This window comes from Malus sylvestris, chromosome 13, assembly GCF_916048215.2.
Source record: "Malus sylvestris chromosome 13, drMalSylv7.2, whole genome shotgun sequence".
In the NCBI taxonomy this organism is placed as follows: Eukaryota; Viridiplantae; Streptophyta; class Magnoliopsida; order Rosales; family Rosaceae; genus Malus; species Malus sylvestris.
Window position 1 is genome coordinate 7,114,695 of NC_062272.1, and position 17,412 is coordinate 7,132,106.

At 37.4% G+C, this 17,412-nt stretch overlaps 3 protein-coding genes and 1 pseudogene across 3 annotated transcripts; 2 read left to right on the top strand and 2 right to left on the bottom strand.

Moving 5' to 3' along the window:
- The first annotated feature begins 330 nt into the window (after positions 1-330).
- Positions 331-4,581, top strand: LOC126597612 (glycosyl hydrolase 5 family protein-like). The gene is made up of 4 exons (XM_050264413.1): positions 331-787; positions 2,497-2,744; positions 3,034-3,554; positions 3,818-4,581. Exons 1-4 carry the CDS (start codon positions 383-385, stop codon positions 4,300-4,302), a joined length of 1,659 nt encoding a protein of 552 aa, XP_050120370.1. The 5' UTR covers positions 331-382; the 3' UTR covers positions 4,303-4,581.
- A 3,384-nt stretch (positions 4,582-7,965) lies between these two features.
- On the bottom strand, positions 7,966-8,665 carry LOC126597626 (uncharacterized; annotated as a pseudogene).
- Positions 8,666-11,037: 2,372 nt separating this feature from the next.
- Positions 11,038-14,666, top strand: LOC126597613 (glycosyl hydrolase 5 family protein-like). The gene is made up of 4 exons (XM_050264414.1): positions 11,038-11,462; positions 12,862-13,109; positions 13,285-13,805; positions 14,071-14,666. Exons 1-4 carry the CDS (start codon positions 11,070-11,072, stop codon positions 14,544-14,546), a joined length of 1,638 nt encoding a protein of 545 aa, XP_050120371.1. The 5' UTR covers positions 11,038-11,069; the 3' UTR covers positions 14,547-14,666.
- A 517-nt stretch (positions 14,667-15,183) lies between these two features.
- LOC126597615 (cytochrome P450 86B1-like) lies at positions 15,184-16,964 on the bottom strand. The gene has a single exon (XM_050264417.1). The coding sequence runs from the start codon at positions 16,886-16,888 to the stop codon at positions 15,323-15,325; it is 1,566 nt and encodes a 521-aa protein (XP_050120374.1). The 5' UTR covers positions 16,889-16,964; the 3' UTR covers positions 15,184-15,322.
- Positions 16,965-17,412: the final 448 nt, after the last annotated feature.

Sequence of the window (17,412 nt, forward strand, 5' to 3'; positions counted from 1 at the left end):
GATAATATATATATACACACACACATATTGCTTAAAAAGAGGGATTCCTATTTTTTCAAAAAAATTGGAACACGCTCCCCACCGTTATATTGGTTTTAATAAAATTGTGTGGTTGAGATTAACACACAGACCACATAATCTCAACCACATAATTTTATTAAAATTAAATTTATCGGTAAGAAGCGTGTTCCAATATTTTTAGAAAAATAGGAAACCCTCACCTTAAGCAATATATATATATATATAAAGTCTTGTAATAATTGATTATCTTTCTTAAATTTGTACTACATGAGTTTGGTGGGCCTTTGAATATCATCATAGTATATAAATTGAAGATTGAGTTCCCATATATTCTCAACAATCCTCCTTCCAAGTTCCAACCATGGCAAAGCCAGTCATCTCACTCTTCTCCTTCCTCTCTATCATTTCCCTTCTCACACTCGCGCCTGCAGCCTCGGCTCTCCCACTCTCCACCTCCTCCCGATGGATCGTCGACGAGAGCGGGCAGCGCGTGAAGCTGGCGTGCGTGAACTGGGTGTCGCATCTCGACGCCGTCGTCGCCGAAGGCCTCAGCAAGCAGCCGGTGGATGCAATCGCCAAGCGAATCGCGTCGCTGGGATTCAACTGCGTCAGGCTGACGTGGCCGCTTCTCCTGGCCACGAATGAAACGCTGGCAGCTGTCACTGTTCGGCAGTCGTTTCAGAGCCTCGGCCTTCTCGAATCCATTTCCGGTATCCAGTCCAACAATCCCGCCCTCGTCGATCTCCCCCTCTTGAAAGCTTACCAGGTACGCTGTGATTTTCCCGGGAAACAAACAGAAAAAAAAAAAGGGAAAAGAAAACATGCTGGTTATTTTATTTGCTTAATTATGATATTCTGCATGGACCCCACAACCATGCGTAGGATTAGGTTTTCTCTAAGTTAATTTCATGGATTGGTTTAAAGCTAAAGCCACGAGGATAACTTTCCAGTGAAGACACGTGAATCATGATCATCATATAATGAATTTTTTTGTCAACATGATCGACGGCTTATATTGTTTACACGTAAGAGTATCGTGTGATAAATATTTGGTGTGTATGGAATACCTATCGATGTCAGTCCGTCCCTACCCAGGTACCAAATTTTCAACTCTGGTTTCAATTATTATTGTTTTAGTCCATGGCGGCAATATCAAGAGTGATTTTTGTTTTACTAAATCAAATTAAATTACACAGTAATTTGGTTGATAGTGACCCTAATTATACACCGCCATTGCACCTGCCATTTAGTGAATGCATAATTCAATTTTGTTTTTGCTGGAGCTCAACAGAGGATTCCCCGGAGATTTTTTTTTGTTTAACTATCGACATTTTATTACGTGAGGTTACTAATTAATGTGTAAAATATTATATTTTAGAATATACTTAATACAACTAAAGTATGATTTTATGTCCTTTTAGTTTGGGATAAGATGCACTTTAGTAAAGGAGAAAATTTCTCTCATTATATATCACATATGCTAATTTTGTCAAATAAGGGATGGATGTGTTTTTAAAATAACTGAAACTGTTTTTGATAAAAATGTTTTTAGAACCAATTTTTAATAAAGATGTAAATAAATTCTGGAGAAGCACTTAAAGTTCTAGCACATAACAGGTGCTTCTTGCAGAAAGCATTATAAGTGTTTTTGAAGTTCAAAAATATTTTCTCTAAAAACTCTTTCGGTTACTTGAAAAGCACATCTAAACGAGTCCTAAATTGGCAATTAAGTTGTTGTCCTTAAATTGCAAGAATTGATACACCACAAAGACTTCAGTCGTGAAAATTGAAATTACAAGGACTAAAGTGGAGTTCTTCCTAAATTACAAGCATGAAAACCATGCCGGCATGTTATGAACCGAAATTTTTCTCAGCCATGCGAAATACGATTAGGTCCCATGGTGGGCTGGATAGAATTGGGCGATAGAGACAACATTGGATTGGTAGATGTTGCGGGTTATATATTAGTTAAAGTGTAAATAGTAGTTTATTGTCCCACATTGGTGAAGTACATATGTAATACCAATTGTAACTCCTACATATACTCTACTTTGGAGATTAATGAATATATAAGAAATTCCCAAATATTATCATATATATTTTTGGTATTTACCATGTTTAGTTTAATATTAGTATTTACCATGTTTAGTTTAATATGTCATCAGAGCAGTTCGCTCTTGGTGACTTGGAAGACATAACTTGTAACTCATGTATGAGGATAGGTTACTGTATTATGGATTCATAACCCATCATGTGCACTCTTGTCCTTCTTACATTTTGGCACAACAAACACAGACTGGACTCAAAGTCTATTTTAATTGATCACAACCTACCTCATCCAGCACACTACACGGGGCCTTAGGTTTTAGATGACATGGTTTTATAAGTTTTTAGAGTGACAATAAGGACTCCCTCATAATTTACTATTTCTAATATTCACAAAAGATAATGACTGGTTTATTTTCATATGTTTAGGCAGTGGTTTCTAGTCTTGGGAGCAACAATGTGATGGTTATACTTGATAATCACTTAAGCACTCCTGGGTGGTGTTGCAACAACAACGACGACAATGGTTTCTTTGGTGACAAGTATTTCAACCCGGACCTTTGGATCACTGGCCTAACTCGAATGGCCACATTGTTCAAAGGCGTCAGTAATGTGGTGGGCATGAGCTTGAGGAATGAGCTGCGAGGCCCCAAACAGAATGTTGACGACTGGTACAAGTAAGTGCGTCATTTCATTTCCAGCTGAAAATGAATTCATGTATTATAACATAAGTGATTCAGTTATCCCACATGGTTCACAAGGCATTTTTGTAACATCAATACATAACCTAGGGCTATATCTATCTTACCTGGATTATTTTGGCTAACCTATTTGGTTTATATTTAATAGTGTAGATAGTGGGTTTTTCGTTGTACAGCATAATTGATGTCTTTCTTTATGCATACGACTGATCAAAACGAATTAATGGTAATTACTTGTAACTTGTATGAAATATCCGTTGTATAGGTACATGCAAAGAGGAGCTGAGGCGGTGCACTCGGCAAACGCAGATGTGCTTGTCATTCTCTCTGGCTTGAGTTTTGACACGGACTTATCTTTCCTCGCCAAACGACCCGTGAGCCTCACATTTGCCGGGAAAACAGTATTTGAAGTGCACTGGTATGGATTTTCAGATGGGCAGGCGTGGAAGAACGGCAATCCCAACCAAGTGTGCGGCCAAGTATACAATAACGTGAAGAGAAAGTCAGGATTTTTGCTTGACAATGGGTTGCCATTGTTTGTGAGTGAGTTTGGGGTGGACCACAGGGGCACCAATGTAAATGACAACAGGTACTTAAACTGCTTCATGGCTGCTGCAGCTGAATTTGATGTGGATTTTGCTCTCTGGACCCTGGTTGGGAGTTATTATTTAAGGCAAGGGGTGGTGGGTATGGAAGAGTATTATGGAATCTTGAACTGGGATTGGAGCGATATCAGGAATTCAAGCCTAACGCAGAGGCTCTCTGTCCTCCAATCTCCTTTGCAAGGTAACACCGTGTTTCATTTTCATCGATTAATGTTGCTAGGGTCAGACGCTTCCGCTTGCAAGTGATTTATGACGGTTAATTAGATGTGGACCTTGCTCGCCCACATAGGCCACTGGTGCAGCACATAATCTTTGTTTCATTGAAGAGATTTGAATCATATATTTCATTTTTTGGAGGGTTGACGCTAATTTGCTTGTGGCAAACATGGGTGTAGAATATCGCTTGTGTCAGAAAGGTTTATTATGTGTTTGTGTTGTTTGCAGGGCCAGGCTTAGCTCAATCCAGGATGCATAAAATCATTTTCCATCCAGCCACAGGCCTCTGCCTCCTAAAAGTCGGATTCCTTGGCCCTTTGAAGTTAGGTCCATGCTCCCAGTCTGGAGCCTGGGCCTATTCATCGAGGAAGGTCCTAACGCTGAAAGGAACGTATTTCTGCATACAAGCTGACAAACTGAATAAGCCGGCAGCAGTGGGGATACTTTGCACGACCAGGAATTCGCAATGGGATATCATTTCGGATTCTAAGTTGCACCTCCAATCTAAGACCATGGATGGTACCGAAGTTTGCCTTGACGTAGACTCCAGCAATACCGTTGTCACAAATTCCTGCAACTGCTTGAGCAGAGATAGTTCGTGCGACCCGGGAAGCCAGTGGTTCAAACTTGTCGACAGCACAATAAATTCGTCGCCTAAAAGCCCCATGCTCGAGCTCAACTCAGTCGTGCATATGATTGAGGCAACTATCTAATGGCTGAAGGTACTGTACAAGGGACTGGAAATCATGGGAAAGAAAGTGTAGGCTCCTTAATATTTCTATACAATATCAAATGACGCAAATATATATATGTATGTGTGTGTAAAGAAATAACTATTTGGTCATGGCAGGTTAAGAAATTAAGTACATAGTAGGGTTGATCAAGTAATTAAGGCTGCTTTGTAAAATTATGTGATCCATTATTAGTTGATGTAAAATCATGATTGGAAAGTGATGTAATTCTAAAGTCAGGGTTTGCTTTTGGATATCAAAGATCATGCTTGCTAGAGAAGTAAGAAGTAAAATATATAACGATGATTGTAATTTGTTTTGTCAATTTTACGACGTGAGATTGTCAAAGTATAGATAATATTTGCATTCACTCCGTGTGTGGAGCAACATGTCCACCCTTTTTGAATAAGGTATTTTCAATGTAAACTTTCATAAATCAAAATCATTGAATTTCTTAAGCATCGTTTAAAAATCATTGCTATAAAAATCATTCAAATCAGATTTTTTTTGGTCGTCTAACAGAAATTGTTCATGGAATAATTACAAGCTAGGGTTTGATCATGTAAAATTGGTGATTTGAAAGTAATTAGAAAAAATCATTTTCCAACTGCAATTCATGCTTTATTAGGACGAGCAGTTGAGAATAAAATTCTAATAATCATGCTTTATTTTGTCTTTCTCAATTGTGTAACAATCACGCTCTAATACTATATTTGCTACAGAAGTGGTCACCTAAAGTCCAAATACAGACAAATGCGGATTTAACCTATTTAACCTATAATTCATGTCTCTTAGTGACGAATTGGGCCTGCTTTTTTGGCCTAGAATCTGCTTTTTGAAAAGTTTTAGGTTGCTAGATTGTTTGGTAAAATTCCCACTTTTTACTTATTTTGAAAGTTAGCGGTGGTAAAAAGCAAACTTAACACTTACGCTTGAAGAGCAGCTGCTTTTCTTCCAACTTTTGCAACTTTTGCTCAAATCCAATTTGGAAGATGTAGAAATTGTGTTTGGCTCAACTTATTTTTCATTCATCCTTAAATGTACAGTATATAGTAAATACAAGTACATTAAAAATGAAAACCTAATAAGAGGCCTAATAATGATATTTTATTCTTTGTATAAAGAGAAATTCTTTAGTCCGACCGTTGTACCACATATCCGAATTAATGCTAAGAGCCGTGGTGCAAACGTTCTCGAAAGTAAACTGAAGAAGCACTTCTAGGAGATCAACACCGCTACGAGATCAACACCGGCATGTTTAGAATTCACCAATTCTTAATCAACTTCGACTCCTAGAAGCTCCATTCTCCAAATCATCATTATCCAGATCTACGTAGCTACTCAAATCACTGAGGCAACTAACTTAATGACCCTTGTATAAAAACTTCTGCTACAAAGCTAAATTATATGACTATAGTTGTATTAATAACGACTATTTAGAATAAAGTAGGCATAACCTAACCAAACCAAAATCATAAAAGTCTGCTTTTGCATATGGATGTCATGTTTCTCTTATTCAGAACCTAGAAATTTTCCGAGTACGAAGTTTTTTACCACAAACCAAGTTAATAGATACGTTTATGATATCATATTTTCAGGGGACCAGCTCCTTAATATGTCTTGCACAATATCAAATGACACAAACATGTAGTTGCAAAGAAATTACCGGCTATTTGGTCATGGCAGATTAAGAAATTAGTTACATACTAGGGTTGATCAAGTAAGGTTGCTCTGTAAAATTATGTAACTCATTAGTTGATGTAAAATTGGTGATTTGGAAATTAATTCAAGGTTCGTTTTACATACTAAAGATCATGTTTGTTAATCATCATTTAAAGATACTTTTTGAATTCAAATGATAGATTTTTAGTCATTTAATTGTATCAAATACTTGGACAGTTTATCATAAATATGTTATTTGGTACATACATTGTCAACTTGCTTCATACATTTGGATGACTAAACGATCTTTTGATTCTAATGATATTTTAGAGGGATCATCCTCAAATAAAAAATAAGAAATTAAACAATTCCGTTTATGATATTTGTACAATAATAATATGTTTTTTTTTTTGCAAGAGTTGAATATATACATCAAAGTTAGGTGCAAAGTATTATTCATAAATGTATATTGATGAGATTTTTACCACCTAAAAAAGTAGGGATAAAAATACCTAAAATACTTACAAGAGTAACAAGGTTATCGCAGTATAGTCGGCTCAAGTAAGGTCGTTCTCCACAGAATTCTTAAAACAATTTCTATTTAAAACCAATTGTTAATTAATTATTTAAAACAAAGTTTCGAAAAAATTGATGTTATGTCTTAAAATTATAAAAATGAATTTAATAAAAATAATTTAAAAGGTTTGGCAAGAGGAAAATAACTAAAAGAAAACAGTTTTGAAAATCAATTTAAAAATACACTAGGGTTCCGCCGTCACATTAATAATTCTATGCAGTTCCTCCCAATTACTTATGCATTACCCATCTATATTTTGAAGGTTAGGTTTTCCTAAAGTAAGCTCTACTTAGACCTCCAATCTATAATGTATATCAAACATGCAATCCGTCTGGAGATTCGAATGAAATGTGAACATGAAAGACTTATTAAGCTTTATGACAACCCTTTGAAAAACCATGCAACCTTGAAGACATGGTGTTCACCCGAACACTATGACACACCCCGTCCCGAAAGAGGGCATGCTGGCCGTCACATGAGAGTGACGTAACCATTTACACAGTTCGGAAGCTTTTAAAATACAATTATTAAAATGGAAACCCTCGAGGGTGAGTCCTACTTTTGTGATTTCTGTCAGAATACGGTTGGATTCCTCGTGGCCACCAAAACTCTGCTATCAAGAACCTGGAGGGGCGAAAAACAAAATTGAGTGGGTCAGTAAAACCAAGCTTTTCAAAAACATTTCGCCAAAAATAATTCTAACCCCTCACTGTAAAACATGGCATACTTTCGGGTTTTAAAGAAAAATTGATGATTCGAGATTTATGAAAAGTATTATGTTATTATACTATTTTCGCGAGGGTTTCCATTTTAATAATTGTATTTTAAAAGCTTCCGAACTGTGTAAATGGTTACGTCACTCTCATGTGACGGCCAGCATGCTCTCCTTCGGGACGGGGTGTGTCACACTATGTTTGGATGAAGAATTTCTAAATTATCACTGAATTTTAAATGATGGGAATTACAAATGATAGTAATTAAATTCTCGTTAATTGAAATTTCATCGTTTGGATGTTGGATACATAGAAATTACAAAATGACAGGAATTCCAAATTTCATTGTTTGGATATTCTCTAGAATTTGTATTATATAGAGGAATACAAATTTGAATAAAAACGTTAAACTGGTTATAAATCATCAGGGTTAAAGTCATCAAACAAAAATGAGACATTAGTTATAAAATCATCAGTTTGATTCAAAATGATAGATTAGCAACACATTGGTTAGTTAAAACCAAATTTTCAACAATTAACAGCTGCAATAATATGATAAAGTTGATTGAAGTAGGAAAAATCCCAGTAAAGCACACTTGCAAATGTCAATGAACTTTCATGACATGCAAAGCTTTTATTTTAACTAATATCTTACTGAAAAAAACTAAAATGGGAAATATAATGAAAACAATCCTATGCGCCTCGTGAAGTAAACAATAATACCATTTTTTTTTTCTTCTCAACTGGAAGTGTCTTCAACATGAGAAATTGCTTGTCATTTTTTATCAACCAAGCACATGTTTTGATTTGTTCTTCACTGAGATTTGGTATTGCATTTACTTCATCATATACCTCTGTTGGATCAAGCTTCTTTGTGTTTGCACAAATATAGTCTTGAAAGGATGATGCCATCCATCTTGGCAGGTGAATCTGCAATCATATCTTTAGGGGTGGTTGGTTTTCTCTTTGTATGAGGCACATCAACGAAATTTGTTGGCTTTCTCTTGCTTTGAGTCTTCTGACCATTGGCTGAAATAGTATCATTAATGATTTCAATATATTCTAAACCTTGCGTATCACCATCCAAATCAATACGATTATGTTAATTATGCTTAGGAGTCATAATCTTAACAGCTTCCACACTTGTTTCAGCACCCTCACCCGTGACTCTATCTTTGCCACACAAATCCACTATATCATCCCAATTTGGAATGACCTTCCAACAAAAACTTTCAACACCACTATGTGACTACCAATCAAAATATAAAAATAAAAAAGCAAACCATAAGTATAAGAAGAGTTAAAAGAATATCACACACACAAAAGAAAAACAATGAATTTGTCATACCTTCACGTACTTTTGCTAGACAGAGTCTTAATCTACACTTATCATCTTTTTGGTTGCATCCCAATTAAATCCACTTTGACTTAGTATATCACTCACTATTGAGAAGAACACTCCAACTATACCAATGCATGACAATGACAATAACATATATAATTGTACCGACAATAATTTTTTTTTCTTCCTATTTTCCTCTTCATTTATAGCACGCTTTCGCTTTAACCTCGTTAGCATGTCTACATCATTAGTATTTTCTATACTTGTTTGAATATATGAACAAAGATATATTGTGATATGCAACAATAGTTATGGGATATGCAACTTTCTGTTTTAACCAAAAGTTGTAGATATACATGTAGTAGACGCACAAGGTTTTTGAGGCAAGAAATTAAGAGTGAGGCTATGCAATCAAAAAACAAATGAGGCAAAAGTGAACAAAAAAGAATGAGTAGCCATGCAAGTTACATTCAAATCAACAATTGGTTCGTAAAGATAGAACAATCTAGCATTAGTATCATGAGAGTAATTCATTCTTTCAATTACTGCTTCGGTGGCTTAACAAAATCATCATATTCAATCTTGGCTATTGTTAACCTTTAAAAGAACATCTGTAACAAGGAACTTCTGAACTAATACCAAAGGCCATCAAAAACTAAAAATGGAGGACTGCTAGACTATGTTTTTTTTTTCTTCTAGTGAAGGAAACAATTCAAGGGAAGAGTCAATAATGTGTATCCCCCTACCCACCACTACCAAAAACCTTCCCTTTTTCCCAGACAACGTTACATACCCAAAAACATTCCCCCTTTCCCAGATAAGGTTACATACCCAATACACAATTTAATCGGGGAAAAAAACCTAATAAGCACACCAAGAGTATGACTAGCAGCAAAATTTACAATTGCTATAAAGAGAATACCCAAAAAGCTTAAAATAATTCAAGAAAGAAGAGAGAAGAGGTTGACCTAGAACGAAGGAAAAAGATGAAGCACGAGCGAGAATCCCTTCGAAGATTGGAGAGTTAACAGAGTGAAGATGCAACCCTTTTATTGTGAACTTTGGCGCTAATCATCCCAGTTTGGCGTCCTAATCATGATATTTCAAATTTGGTGGTGCAAGATTTCTAGCCGATGAATTTGGGATTCTCGTTGTTGTTGGAATTGTGAAATTCCACCTATTTAGACGGAAATTAAACTCGAAAATCTTCATCCCCAATTTCCCTTTTTTTTTCCCGTAGAAATTGGCTATTCTCGCGCTACAAGTTCCCAAATGAGGGAAAATTGCTTTCCCATCCCAAATTTTGTATTTTAAATGAAATTATGTTTTATTTTACTGTATCCAAACAGAGTGTAAGTGAACTTACAATTATTAACCACAAGAAACCATAGCCAATTTTAAAGAACCTTCCGACCAAAATTGCATCAAAGTATTTTTTTAAACATCCTAATGGTGGCCAATCATCATGACTATTAGATAGTTTCAAACACGGAGATTAATAATTCAAAACATACATGCATAATATCATAAGTAAATTGAAAAGAAACTATATATTTTTGCAAAGCTCGTGGCCTCGCTCTAGCAAAAGGAATTAGTTACGCATAATCATAATTAAAAAGCAAAATATCATAAAGAAGAAAAGGATTGAAGACACCTTGTAAAATAAAGTTGAATGGTCAAATAGCTCTCTAAGCTGAATTCTCCAAAGTGGTGCTTAGAGGACCATAATGGCCGAATAAGCCTTATTTATAGTACTATAAAGCCTTCCTATGGAAGGTCTTCAAAAAACTAGGAACAAAATAATAAAACGATAACTTAAAATCACAATCTAAATCAAGGTAGGAAATATGGCCAACCGAAAAATTCCCACGTTTCTGGACCATCATGACCAAAACATGTCCAAAATGACTTGAAGTAAAGCTTAGGATGTCCTCTTCAAGTTTGTAGAAGAACCCAAGTCCAAGTACCACATCTTGAAGCCCAAATCTCGCAAATGAGCCTTGCATCTCAATCTGCCAACACTGCATGTTGTACCAAAATTAATTTGCCGCAATCAAATACTTCGGGATAAAATTCAGAAATTTTGACACAACCTTCTTGACAAACTTACGAACCCGATCCAGTTGGAATTATTAAAAAATTCCACTGATTGATCATTTTATACCATAAATAAGTTTGCATGTCCTACATTAAGTATATCAAAAATACATAATAAAACATCAAAAATATATAAATAAAGTCGCCTCATCGTGTATTTAGTAAAAAACCTTGTAATAATTTACACAATCCGAAGCATAATAAATGTGTACCGGGTAAAAAGCCTTGTAAATTGCAAATTATTTTATCTTATTGTTTTCTCAAGTGCATGGAGTGAACTGCATGGAGTGTGGTGGGCCTATCAATCAGCAGTATATAGATTAAGAGCTCCCATAAATCCTCAACTAACTTCCTAGCCATGTCAAGGTCGATCATCTCACTCTTCTCCTTTCTCTCCATCCTTTCTCTCATCGCAGTCTCAGCCCTCCCACTCTCCACCCACAAGCGGTGGATCGTCGACGAGAATGGGAGGCGCGTGAAGCTGGCCTGCGTGAATTGGGTGTCGCATCTCGACACCGTCCTCGCCGAAGGCCTCAGCAAGCAGCCGGTGAACGCAATCATCAAGCGCATCACGTCGCTGGGGTTCAACTGCGTCAGGCTGACGTGGCCGCTTTTCTTGGCCACCAATTCGACGCTGGCAGAAGTCACTGTTCGGCAGTCGTTTCAGAGCCTTGGGCTGCTCGGTTCCATTTCTGGTCTCCAGTCCAACAATCCCGGCTTCCTCGATCTCTCCCTTATAAAAGCTTTCCAGGTACAAGTTCTCTGATTTTCACAGGAAAAATAATGTAGGTACTTTTTTGGGGGTTGCTAATGTGATTAAAATTGAAGACTAAATTTGTAAACTAAATGATGCGTTATCAATAAGAATAAACACGTTTATCAATGTTTAAGTAATAAACCAATCATCAATTTCCATGTCATTTAGTTTTCAAAACTTTGTCTACAAACTTAATCTTCCTTGCATTACTCGTTGCTATATTATTGCTTCAAAAAAGTTATTTTACGTGTCAAATATTGAGTGATATAAGATTTTATTTTCGTTTGCTTAACTATGAGACTCTACATGGACCCCACAAGCATTTGTATGAGATATTTTTCAATGTACTGAGAATACGGTTCGCTGCACTAAGTGTTATGGTATGCGTGGGGAGTAATTTTTTTTTTTCAAATGTCCATCTACAGTACTATTGTGATATTAATGTTCCAGGTCACGTTTCTACACTGAAAAATCTCTGTCGGTAAGATTAGTCTTTCTCCAAGAGACCGTATGCTAACTGAATACTTATTTGGTAAAGTTCTTTAATTTCGTAAATTGAAAGCCAAAGTTTGAAAATTCATAAAAGTGACTTTCCGATTAGTTTTCATTACCAAACAAGTCAAGGACAACTTCAAATGAAGAGCTACAATCTTACAAAATCCAGAACAGACTGGCTCATAGCATGAAACGAATGAATCCAATGACTAAAGATAATCGTTATGTATGTCGGTCCATGCTATCATGATATTTACAAATCTCTTTTCTATAAATCCGTAGCTGACAATGTTAGCACTTGCATCATGCAGAATAAATAACCGAATAAATTTTTGTGCACCATCGGACATTAACACTGCAACCTGGTATTACTAATCCATTATTGTACCATTGATAAATGGCAGGTTCTATTATACACGTGTTTTAACACGAGTGTAAATTAAAAAATTTCTTGATCATAAGAAATAAAAGTTCGGGGTTATTTGATAACCATTTCGTTTTTAGTTTTTATTTTTTTGAAAACTGAAAATTTTTTTGGTAACTTCTTTTAGTTTTGAAAACTAAAAACCAAAATGTGAACATCCAAGGCCAATTCTTGAAAACTCAAGAAAGTAATTTTCAGTTTTTTGGCAAAAAAAAATTGAAAGTAATTATCAAACAAGATTTCAATTTTCAGATTAAAAAATAAAAAATAAAAAATAAAAACAAAAAGTGAAAAGTAAAAACCAATTGGTATTAAACGGCCAGTTCATATGACATGGTTTTAAATTGAGGGGTAGCTGATTACCTGCAGAACAGACCAGAGAGGTGAAGATCGAGAGTCTACATGTTCCAATTTTACTTTACAGGTTTATTAGTTTAAGCAAGGTTAATAACTGATTATTATGTTCACATGTAGGCGGTGGTTTCTAGCCTTGGGAAAAACAATGTGATGGTTGTACTGGACAATCACTTAAGCAAGCCTGGGTGGTGTTGCAGCAACACTGACGGCAATGGTTTCTTCGGCGACGAGTATTTCAACCCTGACAATTGGATCGTTGGCCTAACTCGAATGGCAGCGTTGTTCCATGGTGTGCGCAATGTGGTGGGCATGAGCTTGAGGAATGAGCTGCGAGGCCCCAAACAGAATGTTAACGATTGGTACACGTAAGTGCGTCATTTCATTTCAAGCGAACTCACGTATTATAACATAAGTGAATTGGTTATCCCAAGTGGCGATATCTAAGTACATCACAATGATTTCTTTGTGATATGCATATACCACTGATAAAAACGAATTAATGGTAATTAACTATACTATTATGAACTATGCATGGTATAGGTACATGCAAAGAGGAGCTGAGGCAGTCCACAAGGCAAACCCAGTTGTGCTTGTCATTCTCTCTGGCCTGAAGTTTGACACAGACTTGTCTTTCCTCGCCAATCGACCAGTGAAGCTCACATTTTCTGGGAAAACGGTATATGAGGTTCACTGGTATGGATTTACAGACGGGCAGGAGTGGAAGAGCGGCAACTCCAATCAAGTGTGCGGTCATGTGTACAATAACGTGAAGGGAAGGTCAGGTTTTTTGCTTGACAGAGGATTTCCGTTGTTTGTGAGCGAGTTTGGTGTGGACCAGAGGGGCACCAATGTAATTGACAACAGGTACTTAAACTGCTTCATGGCTGCTGCTGTTGAACTTGATGTGGATTTTGCGCAGTGGAGCCTGGTTGGGAGTTATTATCTCAGGCAAGGGGTGAAGGGTATGAAAGAGTATTATGGAATCTTGAACTCGGATTGGAGTGGTATTAGGAATTCAAGCCTAACTCAAAAAATATCTGTCCTCCAAACTTCTATCAAAGGTATAGTGTGTTCGATTTCTTGGTTCGATTTTTCTAAGGTCAGTCTCCCAGACATGCATGCTAGTGATTTTTTACTCAAAAATTCCTGCACGTTCATGGGAGACTGATACAGCCAATATGTTATTTTAAACTAATATAAATTGTTGGGATGGAAATTTAAACTCGGGTTGATAGGGGAGACCACATCCGCTCTAGCTAATGTGTGCCACGCCCACGTCCGCTCAAATTTACATACTTAAGATTAATGTACTTGTGGTGTTTGCAGGGGCAGGTTTACATACACCCAGGTTGCATAAAATCATATTCCATCCAGCCACAGGCCTCTGCCTCCTAAAGGTTGGAACCCGTGGCCCTTTGAAGTTAGGTCCATGCTCTCAGACTCAAGGCTGGACCTATTCATCCACAAAGGTCCTATTGCTGAATGAAAAAGAATTCTGCATACAAGCTGATCAACTGAATAAGCCGGCAGTATTGGGAATACCGTGCACCACCCCAAATTCGCGGTGGGAGACCATTTCGGATTCCCAAATGCACCTTCAATCTAAGACCACGGATGGTACTGAAGTTTGCCTGGATGTAGACTCAGACAAAACCATTGTCACAAATGCCTGCAAATGCTTAAGCGGAGACAGTTCGTGCGACCCCGCAAGCCAGTGGTTCAAAGTCGTGGACAGCTTGATAAATTCGACGCCATCGAAGGACGGTTTGGTGAGCGTAAGAAATAAAAAATTAGGCAACTAATGACCGAAGCTACCAAAGGAGGGTCTTGTACTTTATGTCTAAAGACGCAAATATGTGCTTGTACAATAAAAATGTGGTCACGGCAGATTGAGATGGAAAGTAATTCAGGTTCGCTTTGCATATCAATGATCTTTTTTTTTTTTTTTTTTTGTTAAAAGCCTATATACCGAAGTGGTTGCCTAAAGGAGTAGAAAAAAATTCGAACTGTAATTCATGTCTCTTAAGACGAGCAAACAAGAATGAAATCCTAATTATTATGTTTTATTCTGTCTTCACATTTGCCAAATAATCATGCTCTGATACCATGTAAGAAGTAGTAGAATCAGAATTGCATATAACCAATATAATTAATGGTCAAGACTTCATATAAACTAGAGACTTGCACACGAATCAGAAAATCATATTTGAGTATTTACTTTCCAATATTAGGCTTGGAGGCGATAGATGACCGATTGGTGCACTACTGATTGTATAGTGTTATCGTTATCACCACGTCTTTTGTTTGGCCACACTCAAATAGAGTGGGTCCAATGCAGATGAATCCCGCTCTTTGTGAGTGTGGCTGGAAAGACGTGGTCCACTGCCAGATCCATTAACTGCCAATATGTCACATTATTCTAATTTCTAGCTGCTAGGATAACAAAGAAAGCTTGTACTGCCTGTGGTTTTACCATATCAAGTTTATTCCATGGACCAGTTGCCCAAGAAGAACATAGAACAGCAGCCTAGGACTGCCATAAATAGTTAAAAAATAACTGCTCGACAATTCCTCACACTCACACAGTTGTAAGAAACCTAGGCTTGAGAGTCACAAGCAACCCATTCTGCATGTATAGTGTGGTCGTCAACTTTGGAACAACATTATGTTCTTCAACAACTTTAACCTCATACCTCAACAGAATGGCAGCAGCCACCATTTTCATCTGCATGTAGGCAAACTTCTTCCCCAAGCACAACCTCGGACCAGCGTTAAACACCGGATACTTGAACTGATTCTCGCTCACAAACGCCCCGTCTTTAATCCATCTTTCAGGCTTAAACTCCAAGCAATCTCGTCCCCATATGGACTCGATTCGCGCCATGGAGAAAATCGAGTACAGAACCCGGCCTCCCTTTTTCACCATGATGCCGTCAGGGAATACATCGTCTTCAACAACCTCTTTGATGTCAATTGGCACTGCTGGGTAAAGCCTCAGTGATTCTGACAATGCTGCTTGTAGATACACCATTTTCTTTAGTTCTTCCACTGTAAAAATTGGATTTTTCTGACCGTATTCGCGTCCGCCTAAAATGTCGTTGACTTCTTTGAGGATTTTGTTTTCCACTTTTGGGTTTTTTTGCACCAACCAAAAGAACCATGCTAAGGCCACAGAGCTTGTGTCCCTCCCAGCTAAAATAAAACTTATGCAGAAATCTATTAGGAACTTATCCGAAAAGCGCTTCTGTTTTCCTTGTCCTTGTGGGTTTTGATCAGTGTACTCCATAAGCCTAGACAGGAGATCAGACCGATCTTTTAAACCGCTGAGCTTAATTAATTCGTTCCTTCGTTCTGCCACTACCTTCCCGGCAAAGTCATGCACAATTCCAATTGATTCTTTGAGCCTTCTCTCGTACCCCATTTCGAAGAACTTCATCACCTTCCACACAAAAGGTGGAACCATGAACCTGAAGAGAGTCAGTTCAGTGGCTTCTTCGAAAGCTTTCGCGAAAGGAATTTCAGGCAAGTCAAAAGCCAAGCAACCTGGATCAATACCAAGAGCCGTGGTGCAAATGTTGTCGAAAGTAAACCGAAGAAGCACTTCTTGGAGATCAACAACACCATTTTTAGAACTCACCACATTCTCCATCAACTTCAATAGCTTGTCGTGCACCAAAACTTGCATGGAAAGAAACGAGTGGTCCGAAAACCGGCTCGAATGCATCTCCGAAGTTGCAATTCTTCTCTGTTCCTTCCACATTTCGCTGTCCGCATTAAAAATCCCATCCCCGAGCAAATCACGAAACCTCTCCCTGTAGTACTGGCCTTTTGGGAAGTTGATAAATCTTGTTTTGAGCATGTACTCGATTTTCGAAGGATCAATGGTCACAATCCCGTGGGCCCCGCCGAACCACATTCCCCTGAAGCGAAAGGTTCCTCCGGCCCTGATCAGAGCTGGGGTTGCCCAATCGTAGATGTTGGATATGTTGAGAAAAAGTGAGGGTGTGATCCCCACTACTGGCCATAGCATTGGACCCTTGTTGGTAAAATTTTCTAGCAAGCAAGTGAATATGAAAAGACCAAACAGGGCAAGAGCTGCATCCCAGAAACCTACCAAGTTTATAATTTCGGAGAGAAAAAACATGTTTGTCAATTATTCTTTTGTGAGCTTAGTACTTGAGAAATGAAGTTTTTAAGGTTGCTAGTTTCATATGAAATGTGCCACCTGCTTTTTTGACCCAAGTAGAGGATAAATTTTTCATTGGGCTCAAAATAGGGATGGTACACCACGTGTCATTGAATAAGCGGAGGGAAATTTTATTTTTCAAGTTGTTAATTTTTTAACATAAGTATCTCATCACTTGCTTTACAAAAAAATATCATCACTTGTATAGTGACACGTGATGTTCTACTCTATGTTCGGGCACAGTGAAATATCCCTCCACATGGAGGGATTAAATTAGAGATTCTTTGGCCGCATGAGGAATTTTTCTAAATGTCATGTAGTCAAGGGGGTATTCCACGTGTCATAAAATAAGTGAAGAGATGAGAAAAAATATATCATTTTTCACTTGTATTATGACATATATGTAGAGAACCGCTTGAATACTCGGCACTTGGAAAAATCTCTCCGGGCATATACTATGTATTGAGAGATTTTTCAGTGTA

What these genes read in the sequence shown, in the direction of transcription:
- LOC126597612 (XM_050264413.1), top strand. Translation starts at nt 383, where the DNA reads ATGGCAAAGCCAGTCATCTCACTCTTCTCCTTCCTCTCTATCATTTCC. An exon ending in AATGTTGACGACTGGTACAA is followed by an intron (nt 2,745 to 3,033) that starts GTAAGTGCGTCA and finishes TCCGTTGTATAG; the next exon opens with GTACATGCAAAGAGGAGCTG. An exon ending in CCTCCAATCTCCTTTGCAAG is followed by an intron (nt 3,555 to 3,817) that starts GTAACACCGTGT and finishes TGTTGTTTGCAG; the next exon opens with GGCCAGGCTTAGCTCAATCC.
- LOC126597613 (XM_050264414.1), top strand. Translation starts at nt 11,070, where the DNA reads ATGTCAAGGTCGATCATCTCACTCTTCTCCTTTCTCTCCATCCTTTCT. An exon ending in CCCTTATAAAAGCTTTCCAG is followed by an intron (nt 11,463 to 12,861) that starts GTACAAGTTCTC and finishes GTTCACATGTAG; the next exon opens with GCGGTGGTTTCTAGCCTTGG. An exon ending in CCTCCAAACTTCTATCAAAG is followed by an intron (nt 13,806 to 14,070) that starts GTATAGTGTGTT and finishes TGGTGTTTGCAG; the next exon opens with GGGCAGGTTTACATACACCC.
- LOC126597615 (XM_050264417.1), bottom strand. Translation starts at nt 16,888, where the DNA reads ATGTTTTTTCTCTCCGAAATTATAAACTTGGTAGGTTTCTGGGATGCA.